The sequence below is a fragment of the Numenius arquata genome, chromosome 2, assembly GCF_964106895.1.
Source record: "Numenius arquata chromosome 2, bNumArq3.hap1.1, whole genome shotgun sequence".
NCBI classification, from domain to species: Eukaryota; Metazoa; Chordata; class Aves; order Charadriiformes; family Scolopacidae; genus Numenius; species Numenius arquata.
The window spans coordinates 122,708,272-122,731,051 of NC_133577.1; the positions used below are offsets into that span (position 1 = coordinate 122,708,272).

At 36.6% G+C, this 22,780-nt stretch overlaps 1 protein-coding gene across 2 annotated transcripts in view; it reads right to left on the minus strand.

Annotated features, from left to right (window-relative positions):
• SEMA3A (semaphorin 3A) overlaps window positions 1–22,780 on the minus strand; it is a 169,330-nt gene that overhangs the window by 106,575 nt on the left and 39,975 nt on the right. For both annotated transcript variants that reach the window (XM_074168230.1, XM_074168229.1), the window contains 2 exons: window positions 13,379–13,536; window positions 10,568–10,630 (listed from right to left, as the gene is read on the minus strand). In XM_074168230.1, coding sequence (XP_074024331.1) covers window positions 10,568–10,630; window positions 13,379–13,536 — 221 coding nt within the window. The remainder of the gene's footprint in view (window positions 1–10,567; window positions 10,631–13,378; window positions 13,537–22,780) is intronic.

The window sequence follows — 22,780 nt, forward strand, 5'->3', positions numbered from 1 at the left end:
CACTGCTGAAAGATGTTCCCGATTTATCAGGGAACGTTTTAACTTCTTTTGCTCATGGGCTACTGCCAGCTGCCACCAGTTCTGTCTGTATTGGCTAGGGATCTTCTTCAGCGTGCAGCAGCATTGTATCAAGGAAAGTATTTCTGGATTGCTAGTGCAATAAATATATGTATGATTGCCATGTACGCAGATGATCGATTCTCAGCTAGATCCTGCAAATACTTTAGCCTGTCAGTAAGCACATGCAAGGAAGTCCTCTTCTGGGTGAGCTCCACATGGCATATGCTCTCACAGTTCTTGCTGCTTGTGTGCAAGTTTTTGTAAAATGCAGTAAGATTATTTTAAAATTGTTACTGTTACTTTTTTTTCTATTACAGTAGCGCTTAGAAAAATATTGGTCAAAGAGCACGGTCTGCTTAAGCAGTCCCAGAATAGGCAGAAAGCAAAGCAAATTATTCCAGTCCTGTTAAAATACAATGATATTTTAAAATTTTATTTCGTTGGAGTAAGCTAGTTGGTAACACTGCTGCAAAGCTATTTTGCTAAGTGCTGTATTGGCAGTAACAGAAAAGTCCTCAAGTACTGGGAGCTTTGTAGAGGCCCTAATGAGTGGGGAAATCATGGGCAGCACCTTTACTCAATGAGATAACCTTCCAGCTGAACCTGTACAGGCAGGTGTATGCCTTTAGAGCAGGGGAGGCCAGCTGGCATGAAAACATTTGCAGACTATGATTTATCACTGTGTACCCCTTGCAGTTTGGATCAATAACACCATTTCCACCCCTGTTTTGTCGTTATTGTGCCTTGTAATTAGCAGGATCAATGTTTTATAGAGTCAGTCTGCAATGCTGAGTGAAGTTTGTTGAGCAGCTAAAGTATCAAGGTCTGTGTTACAGAGAGGGATTTCTGTTAACTTAGTTCTTGGGAATTACATCCTTATTAGTCAAAGCTGTATAAGCAGTGTGCATTGTATCATACACACATACCCTACACAAATCCAATATAAACCTTGAATATGTGTAGGTAAACACGATACCTGGTCTCTTTTTTAACTCTGTTATTTTGTGGACTGAATTCTAATTGTACTTGTTTTCCCACCTCAGGGCTTTGAAAAAGCTGACACAAGTCTAGATCCAGTGGCCTTTATATTAGATTGTGATCTGGAGGACTTGACCCCTCTGGAGATGTCAGGAATGACACTACTCTTAGGCATGGTGACCACTGCCAACATTGCAGAGGAATGATTGATTAATTCCATATCTAGGTTTTCCTCTGCTGTCAAGATGTGCCCTGAGAAATTTCAGACTGAAAGTGCTGATGAGGGTTGATAAGACGTTTTTGGTTGCCTAGTACAGCTTACTGTACTTCCAGTTATCTTTCCAATTAAGTTATGCCTGTTATCTATCTGATTTTTTGATATGACAAGAGTTCATGAGAATATTTAAAATGTATAATTTACTCAAGTTACAGGATGTCTGCATGAATTTAAACCATTAAAGCATGAAGACAGGAAAAAAGAAGCCAACTAACAAAGCATATGATAAAAAAAGCCACTGAAGAAAAGCAGATATATCCTGATTCCTTCAAGTCACAAAACTGCATGCCATACTAGCGAACAGTTGTATTGTCAGCACACTTTCACAGCAGATGGAAAGCTCCTCTGGTTCTTCCCTTGTGTTAGTGAGGGTGAAACACAGTATGTCTCCCTGCCTGTCTACCTACCTACTTGCAAATCTGGTAGTCACTACTGTTGCTCGGTCATTTGGCCCAGAGTTTACCACTAAGGCTGAGCATGGAAGTAGCTAAGCCAGGTGGGATACTCCTTTGGGTCTGTCCTGAAAACAGTATTAAGCCAGAAGCCATTAGAAGAAGTCATTAGAAGCCATGCTTTAAAGATGCCTCCATTGACTGCACAGACTAAACACATCAGGCTTTCAAATCTTTGTCGTTAGCACTAACCATCTGACCTAGCGATCTTAGCAAGTAAAATTTCTTCATTTTTTTCTACATTCAGTATGTTCAAATTACGAGATATGTTTCCAACCCTTAAACCTTCACTCAGCAGATGCAGATAATAACTGTTCTGGACCTGTGAACAGCTAGAGGGATGCCAAGAAAAGGCTGCAGCACTAAATATCTGATTTAATGACCATCTCATATTGTTGTACATCTGGTTAATGCATAGTTAACAAGACAAAACAAAGTCTTTTGTGGATGCAGCCCAGCAAACAAGTGGGTTTTCAGAATTTTGCAGTCAAAGCGTGATTGTTGTAATTTAAACCTTTACATGAGTGTTAGCAAGCTTCCTTTATTGTGAACTGTTATGTTTTTCAGTAGTATGCACTTCTTACAGCACAGAATGAATTTATTTAAGGAACAGAAGAGTATTCCAGGAATAACTCAAAACATTGGGAAGCCTTGAGGTCAAGCAGAGGCCAGTTCTTTTCTGACCATAACTCTAAAACAAAATTGGTTTTGCTCTGCAGAGTAAACCTGTCCCACATTTTGGGCATGGCTTTATTAGCAAAGAAATGAACAATACTGCTTGGTTTCAGCACAAGCAGTCTCACCAAGCCCAGCAGCAATTTAAGTTGCGACCACAGTCTAGATCTAAAGAGTCTCTCTCCTCTATCTCTTCTATCTGGGTGGGGTAATCACCTGTCTCCTGGAGAAATCAGATTACACCCCGCCTTTCCGAATAGGATCAACACCTGCTAATTGGGTGGAGTATTTCAGACAAACAGGTTGTCAAGCCTGCTGTAGACACATAAGGCACTTAGATTCTGTATCAGTCAACTTGCCTTTATTTAGCATATTACAGGCATATCCTGTAATGACTTCAGCTCACAATGGCCTAAGGAAAATATACTCAAAACTTCTGTGCTGAAAGTGAATGTAAAGCTACGAAGTGTTGAAAGGAAGTAAAACACTGTTGCATCTACAAGGGACAGTTGCTTAGCAATATGTATGCCTGTAAATAAACATACTCGGTAAACTGGACTATGAAGTTATATGTGCCTTGCTGTGGGAATATGGAAATTTTTGTGTGGATATTAAACTACTTTGCAGCCACAGAGAGATGTTGAACAGCAGAAACCTTAAGTGACAGAAACCTAAAATTGCCACTCAATAAAAATTTGGCACCAAAGTGAAATTGTTGAAAGTATGCTAAGCAGTTTTGGTGGGGTTTTTTTGTTAGGTTGTTTTGGTGGATTTTTTGTTTATTTATTTTTGTTTGTTTGTGGGGTGGGTTTATATATATATATATTAATGAAACGTGTATAGTAACCTAAAGATGTTGATTGGGAAGGAACTACCAAGGGAAAAAGAGATTATCAATAGGTGACTTGATCCAACACAGATCACATCAGTCAGTCAGAAAAATAAACATAACAAACAAAAAACCTAAAAGCAAAAAAGAAAAAATAGATTCTCCCTTTATTTACTTTTCTTACTTTTCTTGTTCTACCATCTTCAGAATACAAAACTTTCTCTACACGTAAAAGTTTTTTTTAAAGATCTTCTGTTGACATGAAGATGTGGAAACTGAACAAAGCATTAGCTTTGACATAGGAAATAATTGCATATTATTTCCGAGGTTATTTTAAGAACTTTCCTTTTAACTGGTGTTTAGTTCTTTTACTTATTACAAAAGAAAAAGAGACAAAATTTTAGACTTCTGTGCAGCAGGGAGGAATTTAGTAGACCTATTTTTGGTGCATGTAAGCAACAAGACTACAGAAAGAAAATTAGTTGTAGCCTAATTTAATAGTGACAGAGTGACTACATCTTGAGTATATAGGAACTATGATATGTGATCTTTCAGAGTAGACCTATCCTTAATTTTAAACTAGCCTTCCTTTTATTAAAGCAACAGGAAAAAAAACTCCGAAAACTAAATCAGACAAAAAAAAAAAACAAAACAAACAAAATAAAAAACAACCAACACCCAGTCTGTTTGCTAAAATATAAAGAATGTGAAACAAATTCATAGGGGAAAAAAAAAAAAAAAGAAGAAAAAAAAGATGTGACGAGCACCAAGAGAAAGGCTTTTCTCTGACTTCAAGAGCTTGAGATTGAAGCCCTGAAAGAAAACAGGGACTAAATATATCGATCATTTTTACTAGTTATCCAGTTAATGTGTTTCTCTGGAAAAGAATGTACAAAGAATAAATTTACTCTGTCCATCTTGGGATGCAATAAATCATAACAAGGAATTACCCAACATCATTTTGAAATAGCAATAGCTGCTAACTCAGCCATAAATAAAAGTAATTCTCAGACTTTGCCAAGGCCAAACTAAGGCTCACAAGGAACACTTACTGATAAAAAATGAAACCCCATATTTTTGGGAACAATTTTTCTTTCATTTCTCCTTTACTTCCCCTTTGCTCACTCTGTGACTTTGTATTTCAAAAACAACATAGAAAACATTTCTGCAAGACTGCATTAAATCTGATGAATATCAAGTTTCTTTCAGAGGCAAATTTCTATAGTCACACCTATAAACAGAAAAATAAGCCCAAATCTGGAAAATTAGCTTTCCCCTTGATCTATATCAATTTGTTCCCCATACTCAAAGACTTAAATGACTTCCCATGGTACATAAGTGGGTAAAATATGAAAATCTGAACAACTGCCAGCTTAATTCTTCCTCTGTATAAGTACACAAGTTATTACTTTACAGTAACTGATTTGCCTTGGTCAGTTCATATAAAGAAATATATGCAAATGCCTAAATGAACACAAGCTGTAGGATCAACATCTGAACTAAGAACCGTAAATGATGCTTTATGCTGGTGGGTGTGTTGCAGGGGTCCATCCAAGAACCGGAGCTGGCACAACCAGAATTTCCCGGGGAGGGGGGGGGGGGGGAAATTCTGTTAGAGAGCGCCACAGGACTTTGAAAGACTCCAGTGTATTATACTTCTTTTTTACCAAGCTCAGTTCACCTCTAAGTGAAGGAGTTGTAGGTTTATTTTTTTCCTCCCTATTTGTCTTTCTCTTTTGTTTGTAGTCTATGCAAAGCCATTTTACACAGCAGCAACACTACTTACAAAATGTCTCACTCTCTCGTCTCCCAAATAGTAAGAAATGCTTTGGTAGGAAATCATGCCCACATTAAAGATCATGGACCAGATTAAGGAGCGAGTAGCCCTCAAGCTAATAAACCCAGCATACTAACTGGGAAAGTGGAAAGGAATATGCAGTGGCACTATTTGTCTTACAAATGGCTCAAAAGTCACATTTCTCCTTGTAGTAGGTAATACTGAGAGTAAATTCTGTGCCTAACCTCACTGGAGCCCCATTGCTTTGGATTTTTGATCACTTTATCCCTTCTTACTCCCAGGGGATTTGCACCTTTCCCTTTTTCCCAGGCTGGATGGGGATCCTGAGTCTCTGTTAAAGGATTTCAGTGCTATGCTGGAACCAGGGAGCCAGAAAGGAAACAGGGATGGCAGTGAGGGTTGGTGATAGAAAAGCTGGAAACCTGGCTGTAGATGTTCTCCAAAGGAAGAACCCTGACAGAAGAGGGTGAACTTCTCTTTGGCTCACTCAAAGGGCCAGAGGAAATTTGACCAGAAAACCTGCGCCTGTCAGATTAATTTAGAAACAGGCTTTCTAGATCTAGCCAGCACTGTATATTTAATTTTCAGATTTGGTCTTCAGATCTTTGTTTACAATAACAGATGAAAAGAATTACTTTCACTTTCTGCCTCCATGTTCTTCTATTTTCCCTAAGGCAACAACAGTAATAAAATGAGTTAAAGGGAATAGTGCTCACTTATTGCCAACTTCGTTTTTTCAAAGTACCACCAGATATGGCTGAGGAACACTTGCGAAGTTGCATAACACTTTTTCTTTTTTTTTTTTTTCTTTTTCTTCTTTCTTTCTAAATTAAATCATTGCACACTGATGGATCTATAAGCCTATGGAACTGCTAATCTTCCTATGATTTATGGAAGGACTGGAAAAAATTAAAGGAAGCGTAAACTAAGATGGCATATGAACATTTTGGCTTAAATTAAGTATTATCATAACAAATGAGATGGTGAATTAAATTACAGCCATGTGATTCTACCTGCATGAACCATAAACTCAATAATTAAGTGCCAGCCGCAATTAAATGCAAAGAAGCACGCACAGAGTGTAGCTATGTCATGTGTAGTGTAAAGATTCTTGCTTCTTCTTAACTGGGAATTCTGAGCTACAATGATTCCAAATTACCACCAAGAGAACTATGAAGTATAAAAAAGTGAATCACAGTTGAATTCAGGTAAGAGTTAATAACTAGGTAAATTCTAATGGCAATTAAATAGCCCAAGTAGATGTCTATCTCCTATAAATTATAACACAGTCAGTGCTAATACACACACAATTGTGCTGATACGTTTCAGCTGTTAAGGGAAATGACACAAAAGCGTAACTCTCTGTATGGACCTGTTTGTTCATGTGACAGAGCATATGTAGAAGCTTGCTGATACCAAGTAAACGTACTTGGTACTCTTTTTATCTGTTTGTATGCCAACATTTAATTCTCACCAGAAACATTCAGGGAGTAGCTGATTTCATATAGCAAGCAAAGTGTATATAAGTATCTGTCATCATGTAGCTTGTCCTATGTGACTTTGTTAAAGTACCCATTGAAATTTTAAAGATTTATACATGTCAAGGCCAGAAGGGACCATTTCAACAATTCAATTCGAGCTGGGATCTTTAAAAGTGGCTAAATAAATTAGATTAGATAGTCAAATCAGACTTGAAAATAAGATCCTAAGGTGCCCTTCAGAAACACATCTTTAAAGCTTTCAAGTCATAGAAAACTATCATACCCTTTAATAGGGATTTCTCTGATTAATTTTGTAGCATGTGAACCACTGCTACGGTGCCTCAGCCAAACCTAGTCCAGAGATGTATTGACCAAACAGCAGTCAAAACTTTAAAGACAATACTAAATTAATAGTTTAATGACTAGATGAGGTTTCCAGTTAAGAAGCTATTCCTACCTGCAAAACTAACTAGTGTTTCTGGTAAGTTTTGTAAATCACCCAAGCTTTGCTTTGCTGGTTTATGACATCCCAGGAATGTCAGAGTGGAATTGTAGCCACATTTCTTTTTTTTTCGGTTACCTATTATTTAACCCATATGTAATGCTGAGGTTGCTGTGTGTTTCTACTGGGTCCCAGGTGACTGTGAGATCTTAAAATGAAAATCTTGAGGCTCGCTAGCGAGGGGTATGACTAGCAGCATGTCTGTAATGTAAGTTCAGTATAAAATCTGAGAACTATTCTGCAGAGACTTTGTCTTCTTTGATCATTACCAAGGTCTGTTCAGGAATCATGAGAAATATTCACGGGACTTACAGCAACCAGAATAGATCAAATGAGAGACAGAAGTCCAGAGTAGCAAGAAATCCTCACAGAATTGCTCATTTAGTTGAATTACGTAAGCAAATATCTTATTTGTTATTTATAGTCTTTAATTTTTCATGAATAATGTTACTTTGGTGCTTGTGATACTTTATACTGAGGAAATGGAAATATATTATAATACTAAGTACTTGCATGGGACAGTAATTATTATTTTGTTGGAAAAAAATCTGTATTTTGTGGGAAAGCGTAGCAGTTAATTTCTATCAGAGAAGTCCTGCTGTAACTAAGTATGGCATAGCTGGGGGGAGTCTTTCCACCTCTCTTCTTCTCAGATTACCCGTATGAAAAAAAATGCTCTGAAGAATACTTTAAAAGGTTTATCTATCTATACAGTGAGCAAAGCTTAACTAATTAACATATACTAAGCCCTTTAAGAAACAGAAATGAAAATGACTGCTTAAGGAACAAAGGGAAATCAGGAGAGCGGGAACAGACCAAGTTGGCTGCTCCCCTCAAATCCCACGTGGACCGTCCTGAGCGACAAACCTGCTGCACCAGGATTGGCATGACTGACAGTGTCAGTACAAGGAATCCCTCTGAAGGAGTGAAAACGACAGTAAATTACCGCTTACAATTATGAGAGGAAGTCTCGGAGGTCATAGCCGAGGTTAGGAGTGGGGCAGAGCTGGGGTTATACTTGCGCTGCAGCTGCTGCAGTGCACCTGGCCTATTAGTGGGGACCTGCATTTTCAGCACTGACTTCCCCTGGAGATCAATAATTAAAAAAAAAGTTTTTTTAAAAAAAGGCCTCGACGTAGACATATAGACTGTCATGTAGAAAGTTTTGAACCATCACAAGTGAAGAATACCTAATATCTTAGCAGTGCTATGTGCTGAAAGCGATATTAAATCAAGCATGGTTTATATGCACCTTTATTTGTCCTCTATTTCTCTTGTTCCTTCTAATGAGAGTCTGTTGAGTTAGTTTTATGGCCTTTATATTTCACACTCCCAAGGTACTGACAATGGCTTTAAGGAATAAATGAGGGAGGTATAATAAGTTTCTTAAATGATCTGTAATCTGTATCTGTAATTACAGTTAAAGCAGTTACATTTGTTTGTAAAGCACTGTTTTACAGCAAGAATAGGTAGCTGTAAATATCTAAAGATGATGACCTGAACACGCCAAGATATATATGCCATCTTTCTAGTTGCCCCAGAAAACTGAACCCACTATATATGCGACCTATGCATTTATTTATTTATTTATTATTTCTCACCTACACCTGTAGAGCAGTCTAAAAATTAAAAAAAGAAAGCAAAAACACCCCCCAACATCTATATATATGAAAAATGTTTATGAAAACAAATTATATGATTTTAGTAACATTGTGCTGTACTTTTGTTATCCTCAATTTGGGCTGCACTGTCCCCTGAACTCTGTCCTCCTGCTCTGCCTTATTCTTTTCCACCAACTCATGGGAGCGCTTCTAATGCACAGGACCATTGCAGGCAGCTAACGTGTGCCAGGATGACACACTACACTGGTGCATGGTACTGGCTTCACCTTTTCCTCATGATCAGCAGTTGTAGCTGCCCTAATATCATAGGAAGCAAAAGAATCAAGGCGAATAAAAAAGTTACAGTGTAAATGGTCTTCTTAAACTTAGACTAGTCAGAGAATGGGGACCTGAACTTCCCAGATCGCTCCAGAATAACAGTGTCTCCATTTACAGTGAATGGTTTGGAATTGGTCTAGTGCAATGTCTAAAACATACTCTCTCCCACTATTGTGAATTTCTAAAAATAATTATTAAAAAAATAATAGAGTATACTGTCATTCTAGAAGCTGAATGTCTCATTAATTTTCTAGGTTTCAGCCCCAGCTATAAAAAAATCTACTTAATGTAATATAATACTTAGTATAAGATCAAGCTGCAAGGTTAGTTAATTTGCTCAGACATTTAACACTAGCCTTATTTTTTTTTTTTTTAACCTTGAATATTAGATATTCTAGTCCTCACCTTGCAAAGTACTCCTGAAAGTTATTTGTGAACATGAAGATGAATTAATTTAAATGCATTTTTTTCTATCTAATGAGGTAGCCTGAGTGTCTGGCACTTTAGCTGTCCCTTCACATATATAGCTTAGCCCATATTTCTTAGTTTTTACCTAATCCCCCTCTACTGTTCCCAAATGGATTTTTACAAAGACAACTGTCCTCTATGGCCTAGGTAAAGACTGATGAAACTATTTTTGTTATGACCTAGGAAATTATTCAAATGGAGCTCTCTAGAGGCATATGGTTGGCGTTATGAATATTTTACAGAATCATCTCTGAAAATCAGGCCAATAGCATATACACACAGGGCCAAGTTCCACTCTCAGTTATACCTTGGCAACCACAATGATTTCCCATTTGGCTATGCTATGCAAGTATTTGTTTGCCTTAGTACATGCATGTATTTTTTATATTTTTTTCCCTTCTTCAGCCCTCTCTTTCCATTTCCCATATTGTTCTTATAAAGAAGACAGTTATTATCAGCATGGAATGATTATTATTTGGGGGCTACTGGCTACGTCTCTCTTACCACATAAATACAGGCACTAAGATGTACACAGGAATGCGGGAAAATGTACAGAAAATTATGCCTAGTGTAACAGTGTCTTTCCTGAGTCACCAAAACTGATGCAGAATGTTAAAACTTCCTTGACCTCAGTCTTGCTATGAACTTCATGTAGGAAAGAGCTCAGGGAAACCCACTGACTCCAGTGAGATGCCACAAAGAGAAAGCACTTCTTGGAACTCACTGTAGGGTTGGGAGCTGGAGCAGGGCAAAAATAGGTCAAAATATTATATAACCTGAGATCAGGAGACAAGTATACAAGGGTTAATATTTTTCATTCTGATGTTTCTCCTCCCTTCTCTTTCTTGTTGATTTTTTTTTTTTGTTAGATAAATTATATTTCATTTGCATGATTTCCATTTATAAATTTAAACCTTTGGTCATAAAGACAAAATTTCATTTTTTTGAATAAGAAGGCTGAGATAACTAAAGACTGAAGTTATGATCAGATGTGATTCCTCCTTACAGAGGAGGAAAAATACTTAAATAATTAGCACAATAAGTCATAATAAAATATTTACAATGTTTTATAAAAGAAAAAAAAAAGCTAAAAAGATTTGTACTTACCAAAATATCTTTTCCAGCCCACTTGCACTCATCCCTTCGGGAATGAGATACAGGCCAAACAATCTAAAGACACAGAAGAAAAATCACGTTGTGTTATTTCATGCTTCAACAATCACAAATTGCAGATCAAATTCTACAGAGTGTCTTTACCCAGTTTCTCTTTTCCCCATTTTTTTCCTTATTTCCTTTTCTTCCATAAAATTTGACAAGAAAGAAATGAAATGATAGGAACAAAACAGGATAGGATAATAGGAATCAGAATAAAAACAATCTTGAAATATAGTCTGTATTTCAGCAATGTGAATCTTCAGCAATGAATGCTAATGATAAGAAGGTTGACTCCCCATTAAGTGAGTGTTCTTTCACTGTTTTAAATCTGATGTAAGGGAATGGAGACTAAAAGCAAAAAAAAATGCAGGTACTTACTAACAATAAATTGGATCTATGCGAAATGCAATCTCATGTTAGAGTTACAGCATCAGAAACAGTTTGCCTCTTCACTGTATCCACCAGTTCACTCTTTTACTAAGTTTAGTTAGTTAAATAATAAAAAAGAAGCCATGGTATTTGAAAAGCAGCATACCATCAAAATAGAAACGTTTATGCTGCTCCTATACAGCTACTTTAACACAAGTGAACCTAAATCTAGGTTTACTGTAATGTTTGCTTAGCAGAAAATGGATCTCACCTCATACAGAGAAAATCCAGAGACCCTCACAGTCAATTATTCATGTTTTTTTGAAAAGCTTTTAGGAATTACATATAGAATAAAACATGATCTTCCCATAAAATGCCAGGCTATTCATTTGGGAGCCTCAGATAATGCAATATGAATGGCCATAAGTCTGGATTACAGCCTTGGTGTTCAATACAGTTTGTTGGAAGAAAGTAAAAGGCAAAGTATTCAAAATAAAAGGAGAAAGATTTTATATGGATGACAGAATAGGTCAAAGGAGATGTTATATATGACATTTGAAAATTCAGTTTGCAACCATGGTTTTAAATTCAAAATTTTCTTAAAACTTAATGAAATCCAAACAGAAATTGACCATCTTAAGTCTATAAAATAAGGTTGAAAATTTTATGAACACATTCTCTCAAAGGGTTCCTGCTACTTCCTGTTTCTATTCTCAGCTTAAAATGTGCAGAGACGTGAAAATTAAAATTTATTAAGTTGAAAAACATTAACCAAACTTCTCAGATCTCCCAAAAGGACCAGTTCAAGCTCAGTTCAAGTTTTGGGCAAAGATTTCTATTTTATTCAAACCAATATTCCAATCCAAAACCTGAATGGCTAGATGTTCTTCTTTCCTTATTCTCACAGCACAATATTTTCCTCTAATTTTGTTTAGAATTCAATTAAATTGAACCAGTTCTAATAGACCAGAAAGTTTGGCTTTTTGAGTTGTGCTGCTTTGTTGCTATCAGCATATAGACAGAAACCTTAGTTCTTTTTTACATGGTGGAAACAACAACTGGTGAAGTTTGAACTGAAGTACAACACTGTCTGCACTGTAATTTTGATTGAAGTTTCTTCTGGTATCCTCCTGTCTTTAATAAGCATATCTCCAAATTCTTTGAGAGTTTTGTCTATTCTTAAATCTAAATTCTTAATTGTAGGTCTGTTTTTCAAGTCTGTTGCCAACATTCAGTTCCACGTTACCAACAGCAATTCTTAATATTTAATATAGCAATATTTGTATATAATTTCAATTAGTGTTCTAAAGCTATCTGAATACTTAAGTATGAAAGATACAATTCCTCCCATTCTGCAGAGCTGTTTTCTGCAATGAAAACACCTTCTTTCCTTTAATTATTCCAGATGTTTTGCACATTAAGCTATCAATCCCTCAGAGAATTCAAATAAATAGCTAGTTTCCTTTATAGCTGCTCTAAGGAGAATAGAAAAGAAAATACCCAGTTTTCCTTTTATCCTTTTTCCTTAGAGAATACAAATGAATAGCCTGTCTTCCCTCTGAACAGAAAACACAAGGTATTTATTGCTATCATCTTAGGAAGCTAATAGTCAAACGGGCAAAAGGTCAAGAACACCAAGAAAAAAAAAATCCCTGGGTATTGAAGCAATATATCTCTCATAAAAGGGTACTCTCTGGATTTTAAAATGTGCCATCAAAATACTTAAATATAACAAATCAAACCTCCATCCCCTTGTTTACCTTCTTAGCATTTTGTCTTATTAAAATAAATGAAAAATGAAATTATTTATTTAGACTCCAAAAAAAGAACATCACCGAACTGTTTGTCAGCTTTTAATTTGTCACCAACTTTTACTGGAAAATTACACACTCTATCATGAATGGCAAGCTTTTATGGACCTATTCTTCTTTTATTAATACTGAATCTATTTTGGTTTGAAAGCAGCAGAAGCAGAGTGCCTGCAAGTGCTGGGTTAAAGGACAGAAATCAACACTCAGACTCCCAAACAGCTTCTTTTTATCTGCAAACAAATGCAGAGTAATAAGGCCATTTTGTGTAAACTGTCATAATAGTTGTTTGGGGTTTTTTAGCAGTACACATTAAAGTATGTCTTGTTTTGGAAATAGCTGGATAATTCACTTATTATTTACTTTTTCATAGTCTGAAAAAAGCATTGTAGATTATACAGTCATGGGTTATAGGTTCATTATAAATTTCTCTTTGCAGAGCCAGCAAATGTTTTGTTGTAATAATATTGCTAACATACAAATACTTACTACATAATTCATACAGTGCCCAGTATAGTCTGAGTAATAACAATTCTGCAATATCACAAGTATATATTTGCGTTGTACAAAACATGAAAAAAAATACCTTTTGATATTCCTTGATATTAACCAGGTTGAAAGAAAATATGTGATCCTTTGCTCCAACGTACAGCCGACTCCGTTCTTCATCCAAGAGGAAAGTATGGTAACTGGAGCTATTAGCTAGTCCATTGAAATTGATTATATTGTTGGATTCCAACATTTCTGTAAGATAAAGGTAATACTTTCCTTGTTCATATGGTCAAATAAAATACAGACTTATATTTTGACTTGCACAGATTTCATTTTAGGAATTTATACTTATGGAGTAGAAACAAGTGAAACAGTCAGATATCCGGGCCCATGAAAGTGTTTATTTCAAGTACCCAAACCCAAACTGCTTGTGAGATTCAGCTCTACACAAACAAAGGTCATAACATCAGTGAAATCAATTAAAATCCTGTATGAGGCTTTAGGAGGTAAAATTCTATCCATGTAACTCATCAACTGTTAGACAAAGTTCAATTTTGTTCAATCAATGAGATTTACAAGGATAAACCTGAGCATGACCAGCCAATAAAAACCACATCTTAACATAAAATCCCTTACTTCCAACATACAAAATTATTTCATACAGATCTGTATGTTATGAGAAAGGGGATAAGAATGATCAAGGTAAAATAAGAAAGTTGGTGAGATAAAATAACGTACATTCTATTCTTACATGTGCTATAATCTTCTATCTTCAGTCTACTGACGCAGGCAACATGTTGCTCTCTTGCTTGGAACTGTGTATTTATCTATCACAAGAATAAAACTAGAGAAGGTAGTTTTGCTTCTGTTTAAACTTGCCAAGGACAAGATTTTAAGTACAAGGATCCACAGAATCCTCTTAACTATTCACAAACATTAACAAAGACATACGCATTTTCCTGAAAATGCTTACAAATATTTTTTCCATAAGATAATACAGACCATACTAGTATAAACTTCTGTGGAAACACTCTTTCTTTACTCCTGCCTACCTACATTCGTATCGGGACCAAAGCCAAACCGTCTCTATCATTTCAAGGCATGTCTGCACTAGTAAGTCATTGATAAGAAACTTTCCTTGTGATGACAACTCCTACACGGTTCAAGCCCCGACCTTGTGATGTACGGAGGCAAACATGCAGTTATAGGAGCAGGAGCAGTTCTGATGATGCCAGTGCTGCTCCTCACACAGCACCCATGAGGACAGATGAGAAAGGGAGCGAACAGATCAGGCTCCAAGGGCTGATGGCTAGAGGGCATAGCCAGACCTCAGGGCACCTTACGTTTGTGTTAGAGACTCAGCCATCTGTGCAAGCCAAGGAAGTGTGTCACTCCTCTCAAAACAGCTGCCAAATGCCTAGATGTCTAGGATTTGCCTACTAGTGTGGCTAACTGGTCTGACTTTCTGTTTTTCAATAAGATCCCTCCCATTTTCCAGCATTACTCCAACTGAGGAGCGAGTGTAAGATAGCATCCCCTATGCTGCTAAAAATCAAGGTGAAACTGCATTTAAAAAGAAACTTCTGCTTCATCTTCTTTTTAAACTCATTTTCCTTCTATTTCCCACTCCCACCTCCCACCCCACCCCTGTCTTTTATTTTAATCAGAACAGGGAAGATGTTAGGTGGGGCTTTTTTGGCCCTATGTAAGAGTGGTATTTAGGATTTTACAGAATATCAGGACCTGCAGTTTAGTAGCCCCACAGATGTTAAACCTATTTTTTATGTTCACTTATACCAGGTGGATTTTGAAGCAGGCTGATACTCTGTAATGGCAAGAATTACTAGGCAACATATTCAAGGAAGATAAAGATAACACTAAGAGTTGCATACCATTCAAACCAGCCTTGCCCCGGTATTCTATGCACTTGTCTGGAAAAACTCTCACTAGCACCAAAAAAGAGTTAATTTGCATAGAAGAGTAGCAAAGTGTCAGAGCATGCACTATATTTTGTTCCTTACTCTGCATTTTTTCTGGCTAATATACCTGTACACGCATATTACAGAATAATATTTAAAACTTGTACTGCTCAAGTTCTCAATTTTTTTTAATCTTTTTTTTTTTTTTTTTTTAAAATGTAACAAGAAGAAATCAAATCACCCCAAGCAGCCTTGTCAAAATAATTCTTCTGGCTTCCTGCCAAGTTCTAGAATTTGACTGTATTGTCCTCCAGTTCACTTATTTGCATTTTGTTAGAGACTTTACTAATTCTCTTTACATTGTAATGACTGATTCAGATGTTGAATGTCGACTCGCTGAATAGTGAGTGATGCAGATGATTGATTGCTTAACTTGTCTTAGAACTCTCTTGGCTAGAAATGCTTTGCCGTCATCTGTATCTGATCATTTTTCTTATAATATAGCTGTCAAAAACCTTTGTAATTTTTTTCATCTTTCTTGGTTTGAACTCGCATAGGTATGATTCTGCCCTTTGTGACTGTGGCATAAAGACAAGTGTCTGCTGAAATCAACGTTACACAAATATAAAACTGATGTAAATGGAAATATGATCAGTTAGGCACACAGCCACTTGGTTTAAAACAAGCTTGATATGATTTTGCTCATGCAGAATTCTAAATATTCACCTCTGCAGATGGTGATCAATGTTTTCTTTTCTTTCTAATATTAATGAAAAATGCCAGATCATAATATTGGAGTCTAAGGTTTATTATGGCCAAGAGTAAATTACATCATCATCTTCACTGTTCATATGTCTCCACAGTATAAGTTAAAAGGGCCAGGTGTAGCTGTGCAGGGATTTTTTTTTTTTTTTCCTTTTCTGTGACTTTTTAAGAGTATGCAACAGCATTAAAGGAAACACTGGTGAGTTTTTTGTGAACTTGCAATTTAAAATCAAACCGAAAGCTAAATCCCTGCTGTCTTCTATGTCTATGATTCCATGATTCTCTAAGATTAGGACATTTTAATCCAGTATCTGTCGTATTGTCCCATTATTGACTTTTGCAGGAGATGACCAGATTTCCAGGGTTTATCACCCAAAAGATTAGGCCTAAGCACATTCCAAGCGGTATATTTCAAATCATGTGAAATTCGGTTTCTCCTTATCAGAAATCAGGTTGAAAACACAGGTTGAGGAGAAAAATGTCATTTGGGTACTGATGGTTCTCATTCACTACTAATTCAGTTAGGATTGAGTTATATCACACCTAAGAGGTGAAAACCTAAATAATCCCTGCAGTTCCTCTGCTTTTTATTCTAACTTACATGTATTTCTCCAGTGATGAATATGGCTTCATATGACATTCTGGAAAGGGCTGTTGAAGAGCAAAACAATGGCATTTGCACAATCAATATAAATTAAGTATTCCACTTCCTCAAATTAATTAGTTTCAAAGTGTTTACCATCTAGTGTCTTTTCAGTATCCAGCCAGTGACTATCGCTGAGAGAATGACAGAAAGGGCAGTGACAGGGCACCCTCCCAGAAGGGCACTGATATCCATCAGTTCTCTTAAGTGTCGATCAGTCATGCTGGCAAGGTACATGGCTGATCAGTGCTAAAATAAACCAAGATTTACAACAAAGATTGCATTGCAATGCCAAGGGGGAAATGATGAATGCCTTGAATACGTCAATGAAATTAATACTGTCTACTATGCATGCCCTAATCCTTTCCATTTTTTGTTGCTGTTGTTCTTATTAAAGGTTGGCATATCCACAACCTACGCAGAGAGATAATGGTTGCCTGTACTTAAAGTATTTTTTTTTACTTCCTTTATGCTTTGCCCAGTTATTTTTATTGCAAAGATGGTAACATTACTCCAGAAAAATGTTGCAGCCAAGTATCATTTCTTCAGTAATTGCTCAGAATGCATTTTCTTATTTCCTTTTGACACATCCTCAGCTGTAGCCATGCCTGTTGTTTTGAACGGGAATGAATGAATCCTAATCACTGCACATTATGACTGTAGTATTGTCTATAAAATGCTGAATGAGGTAGATTTAGAGTGGGTGGTGGTATTTTGAAGGTAATAAAGACTTCATTGCTTTTGTTATTGGTGCTTACTTCCCACGTATATTAAGAGTGTTGATGGTGACCAAAAATAACGTTTCGAAATCCACCATATCTTAAAAAACATCATATTATAATGAATTTTCTCTTGTGATGATCATTGAAATGAGATGGAGGATGAGTTTCTCGAGGTTTGTGGGCCAGATTCTCCTACTAACCATCTTACTGCCCTTCCTCTGCCAGCGTCCAAGCTTGAGGTATTTGATTGTTTTCAACATGCCTTTCTGTAGACTCTGCATGGCCTTTCTTCTATTAACTGATGTTTCTGTTGATCCAGTCTGACTTGTGTCAGAACATTCACTTTGCCAGACCAAGCTGGCAAATTTACAGAAGAAAACCAGTCCCTAACTCTTGCCTTGCTTATAATACATGGTTATTTAATTTGCTAATGGAATCACGACTTAATAGTATGTATACACACAGAGGGCCAAATTCCTGGAGTGAAATCCATGGAGATATGCATGCATAAGGAATGTAGATTTAGTTTATTTTTATGACACTTTTTTCATTAAAGAATAAGCCAGAAAACCACAGCTATAGCTGAGGTGAATACAGTCAGGCAGATCCTGAGGTTTGCTTTATCCATGGTTGGTATTCCACTGTAAACCTTGTTTTATGTCTGTGTTCCTTCAGTGGAGTTTGTCAAGAGGAAAACATAACAAAAGAAAGCCATCTTTATTTTTTACTGATCTACTACCAGGCTGCCTACTCCTAGTAAGAGGGAGTTCGTCTGTGTAACAAGTTAGAAAATTTGTGAGCTTTGGCCTGTGTTCCTGTTACAGACTTCACAATAACATGCCAGCCAAGATTATTTTGGTTGATAAGGATCAAAGGGCCATATCAATTTCGAGAAAAATGAGAGGAAAGGTCTCCCAGTTTCCTCGCTAGGATTCAGATCTGGCCCTGTCCTATAACTGGTGACTCTGCAGAGTGACTGGATGAAACAGGCAGCTCTGCTCGTCATAACATGCTTGTGAACCAAATGAGTGGGTTGCTGGTTGCACAAAATTCTCGACCTTCATTCCTTTGCCAGCAACGATAAGATCTCACTGTGTATCTCCTAGCAGTAGATAAAAGATGAGTCAATACGTATTATGCCATCAAGCAGGGATTTTGCTGAATTGTGAGCAATGCCTCCCACAACGTCATGCTAGAACACTTCCTTCTTCTCCTGCCAGGCTTTTACTTTGGCTACAGAGTATCAGGTGGCCGCATGTTTGCACATGCATTTGTTGCTTACACAGATGCATATTGTGCCTGTTCGGTATATCAGCATGTATATCTGTCTAAATAATCCCGGGTATAAATTAGTCATTACACTTTAAGTGATTATTCGCTGCATTCTAAGATACTAATTCTACTGTGCAAGGAAAGAAGTGGATATTTTAACTTCCAGGCTCTCCTGTATCTTCTCCATTTTATTTCTCTGAGTATTAGATGGTGAAGTCTACCCCTGCCAAGGAAAAGGCATGGACTGGCAGGAAATCAAGACACCCTTCTGCAAGGCATTAGCCAGCAGCACTTTGGCAAAACCAGGGGTATAAGCAGGGAAAAGGCATCAGATTTGTTGTGAGTCCATTCCCCATCTGAAAGAGACAATGGCTGCCACGCACCCAAAGGGATGTTTCACTGGGGTATTTCCATATAGTATAAAAATTGACAGGAACTAATTCAGATGGGTGCTTGTCAGGTGTCTGAAATCAGGTGAGCTTGATGCCATCCCAAGTCTAATGCTTGGTAACATGGCCAATGGCCTGAAGGATAACTTCTTCCTTTCCCCACCGCCCCCGCCAGGATTTGACTACTTAATACTTGGATTACTTTCTTTCATCTACATCTCAGATATCACTGGGACATTAGGGTCTAGCACTTAGTGAGAAGAATGGTTCAGCCACCCACTCTAAAAAAAAATAAGAATCTTGCTAGCAGACTCTTATAACTAATAAGTTATTAGCTATAACCTCTATAAACCTCTAGAAACTAATTAATTAAAATAAAGGACAGATAATTCATCCATTGTTTGATAATTCATCTGAGAAAAAAGAAAAAAAATTAAAAAAAATAATTGCAGAAACCTTTGGTTTGTTAAGTTTTTAGTCAGGGTATCAGTGTTTTAGTAACATCCAAACTGTTCCAACATTTCAAAATTATTTTTAGCAATTAGCATTTGATTTCATATTGGGAGCAGAAGAAAAAAGACATAAAATGGTCAAAAAACACCTTCAAAAGCTTATGTTTTCACATAATTTCAGAATTACATTGCTTAGGAGTATCAGAAAATGATCAGTTTTATCTGAAATGAAACAAAAACCAGATTTACAAAATGTATGAGATCACATAGTGCTATAAGTGGTTTATCCATTTTTAGAAATGTAACAAGAAAACTTTTGTAATCAGCACCTTTGGTTTTTTGCTATATTATGAGCCAGATAAACTTGAAACTACACAGCATTTGTTGTTGATGGCAATTCAGTGTTATTGTAATTTGAATGAGATAAATCACTGGGAGAAAAGGGAGGGTTATCTTATCAGTAATCAAAATACAATTGGAACAGAGCCTCTCACAGCTGTTCAATCAGTCCCAGCTTTCATCCTCTTCATCTACCTTATCATAACAGTTGCCAATCACCTGGTTCCACTGAACCCGACTAGAAGGAAAAAGCAGAACTTTTTTTTTTTTTCGCTGTAAAATTTTTGTTTCTGAAAGAAAACGTAGTTCCCTGAACTACGTTTTCATTACAATTTATCAATTAGAAGTAGCTAGGACAAGATATACAGTTTTTAGTGCACTCATGATGTAAACCAAGCATTTTAAATGAAACACTCCTGCCTACCTTCCACTGCAGCAAAGAAAACTTTAGGGCCATGACTATAGTTTGATTAAAACCAGATACTTGGAAGGAGGAATGTTGCACCAATGTTTTGTTTCAGTTGCACCGGCATAAGCATGGGCTCCTTTGACTTCAAAATACTGATGCATATGTTTTTTATACTGTAAAACTGAGAGAAGATTTTAGCTCATTAATGTCAGCGCTATTTAGCTACATGACAGCCCTTAAAGTGTTCTTGATTTGAATAATTGAAGGGGTCACATGATATTTCAAAGACATAAAACATTTAGATTTCTAAAGCCAACCTCTTTTCCCTTTGCTATTTGCATTATTTGTCTTTTTTGCCTCTGAAAGTGAATCCAGATTGTCCCTATTGCTCAGCTGTTTTCTTAAACATGAGAAATATTAACCTCTGAGCTTTACAAAGACTTGTAAAGCTTGATTTCATGTCTATGTAAAATTATTGTAACATCCCATATTATGAATTCGGCTTTGTGAGAAAGGTTATGGCACATATTTAACTGTGAACTTCACAGGTATTTAAGCACAACACTGTTACAAAATCAGAGACAATAAATATTATCTACAGCATTTTTGTGTGTGTGATGAAACAGGCAGAAACATATGATGGTGTAAAGAGACCAGGATCTGGTTTTACTGAGCAGTTATCTGTCTAAGAGAAAATTTATCTGGCTTAAGGGTCAGGTAGGTAACATCTTTGCTATCTCCCATTTGTACTGGTATAAGGAACACACAGGAGAAATAATGCAAGTAACGCATTGTACCAATGAACCCCCAGCTATTAAGGGTGACATCTGTAACTCTCAAGGTTTTCTAAAATGTAGCAAAATAATATGGCAAAATGCTGATCCAGTGAGAATGGTTTCTAAACATGCTAATTCCAACAGTAGAAACACTGTAGGCATATTAACTCAGCCCTCTACCTTAGGTAATATATCCTCAGTGAGCTTGGTTAGCTCACTGTGAGCTAACCTTAGTGAGCTTGGCCACAGCATGGCCCTAAATCGCACCATCTTCTGAGCCAGCACAGGTAAACAGCCTGCTAAATCCCATTCATTAAATAGCTCAGTTATCAGATCTAGTTAGTAGTTCATCAGTTCTCAACTGTTTGTATGTTACTGCTGGAAAGTTAGTCTTCAATGAGCAGAACCAGGACTGGTTATCAAGAAAGTGAAATTGTGGGTAGTTGTCACTTCAAGGATTATCTATAAACAGTACCATCCTTGTCTCATTAAATATCATATCACAGAGGCATGAACACCTTCTTGATGACTAACAGCACAGATAGTTATTTTCCCAGGACACAAAAGTATTCCATTTGGCCAAGTGGGGACAAGATGGGAAGACTGTCACATCCTATCCTCATCATAACGATGAATTAAAGTCAGATATACTTGATGCAAAGACAAAATGTCTACATGCTGGGTTTTGGTACAATTGGAGAAGTTTTTGTTTATTTATTTATTTTTAAAGTCAGTTCCTCTTCTAAAGAACTATTATTTCTGAAAAAAAAAAAAAAAAAACTTCTCAGGTGAAAATAAAACTGTCTGGGTAATGTCAAAACCTGTCAAGATGTTTGGGGACTACTAAGCAACAAAGTACTTAAAATACCATGATGATTTAGAAAATGCCTTTCTGAAAAGCTGGCCTAGTGAGAAAGTCACTTCATCTTTTTCTCATTCATTTCTTAACAACATTCTTCTTCAGTCTAAATTCATAACAATTGAACCTGAAAGTCCAAAACCCAGTCTTATGGTTCACATACCATGGACCACAATTAGGAGTCAAAAGTATCAGCATTGTCAATAAGTATTTTGGAGTTGCAGTTGTTATAAAAAGAATCCTTTTTATCAAGTGTATACCTTTTCAGGGCAAAAAGTATTAAATTTTTTTCTAAATGTTAATGAAATCTTGGTTTCAGGTACCAAGTCAATGTACTTCAAAAACAAGTGAGCTAGTTTAAAAGAATTAATAAATATGAGGTGCTAAGGTTGTTAGGGATATCAGGGGAAATTTTCAAAAAGTCCAGTGGTTCTGTTTGTAAGGGTGACTTTGGTATTTGATCATCAAGTTACCATTGACTCTTGGCGAGACTTATGGGGTAGGTTCGTGAAGGATTTAGATGTCAAATTCAAGACAGTGTGAGACTGAGGGTGACCTGCAGTGGGTCAGTCATCAGTGAGTGAGGGTGTGAACTCTTTCACTGACATGGAGGCTGCAAGAGAGAGTGTCTTTCTACAGCTTAAAATGCTGTGATGTAGGGCAAAATCCGGCAGAGGCAGATTTGGTCTGAAATTAAACAAGTCCTTCTTTAACATATATATATATTTATTATTATTACTGAGCTAACAATATAAAACTGCACAAATTATTTACTAAGGTGAATCAGTTAGTATGCACAGTAGGGTTAGGAAGCTTCTCTGGAAATTTAGCTGCAAATGCAAAATTGCAGAACAGAATAGGTAGTACTTGATTTTTCAGAACTTCAGGGACAGATTTACGACGGAAAATCCATTTAACCTGCATCAAAAGAAGGTCTTTTTACGCTTGAAA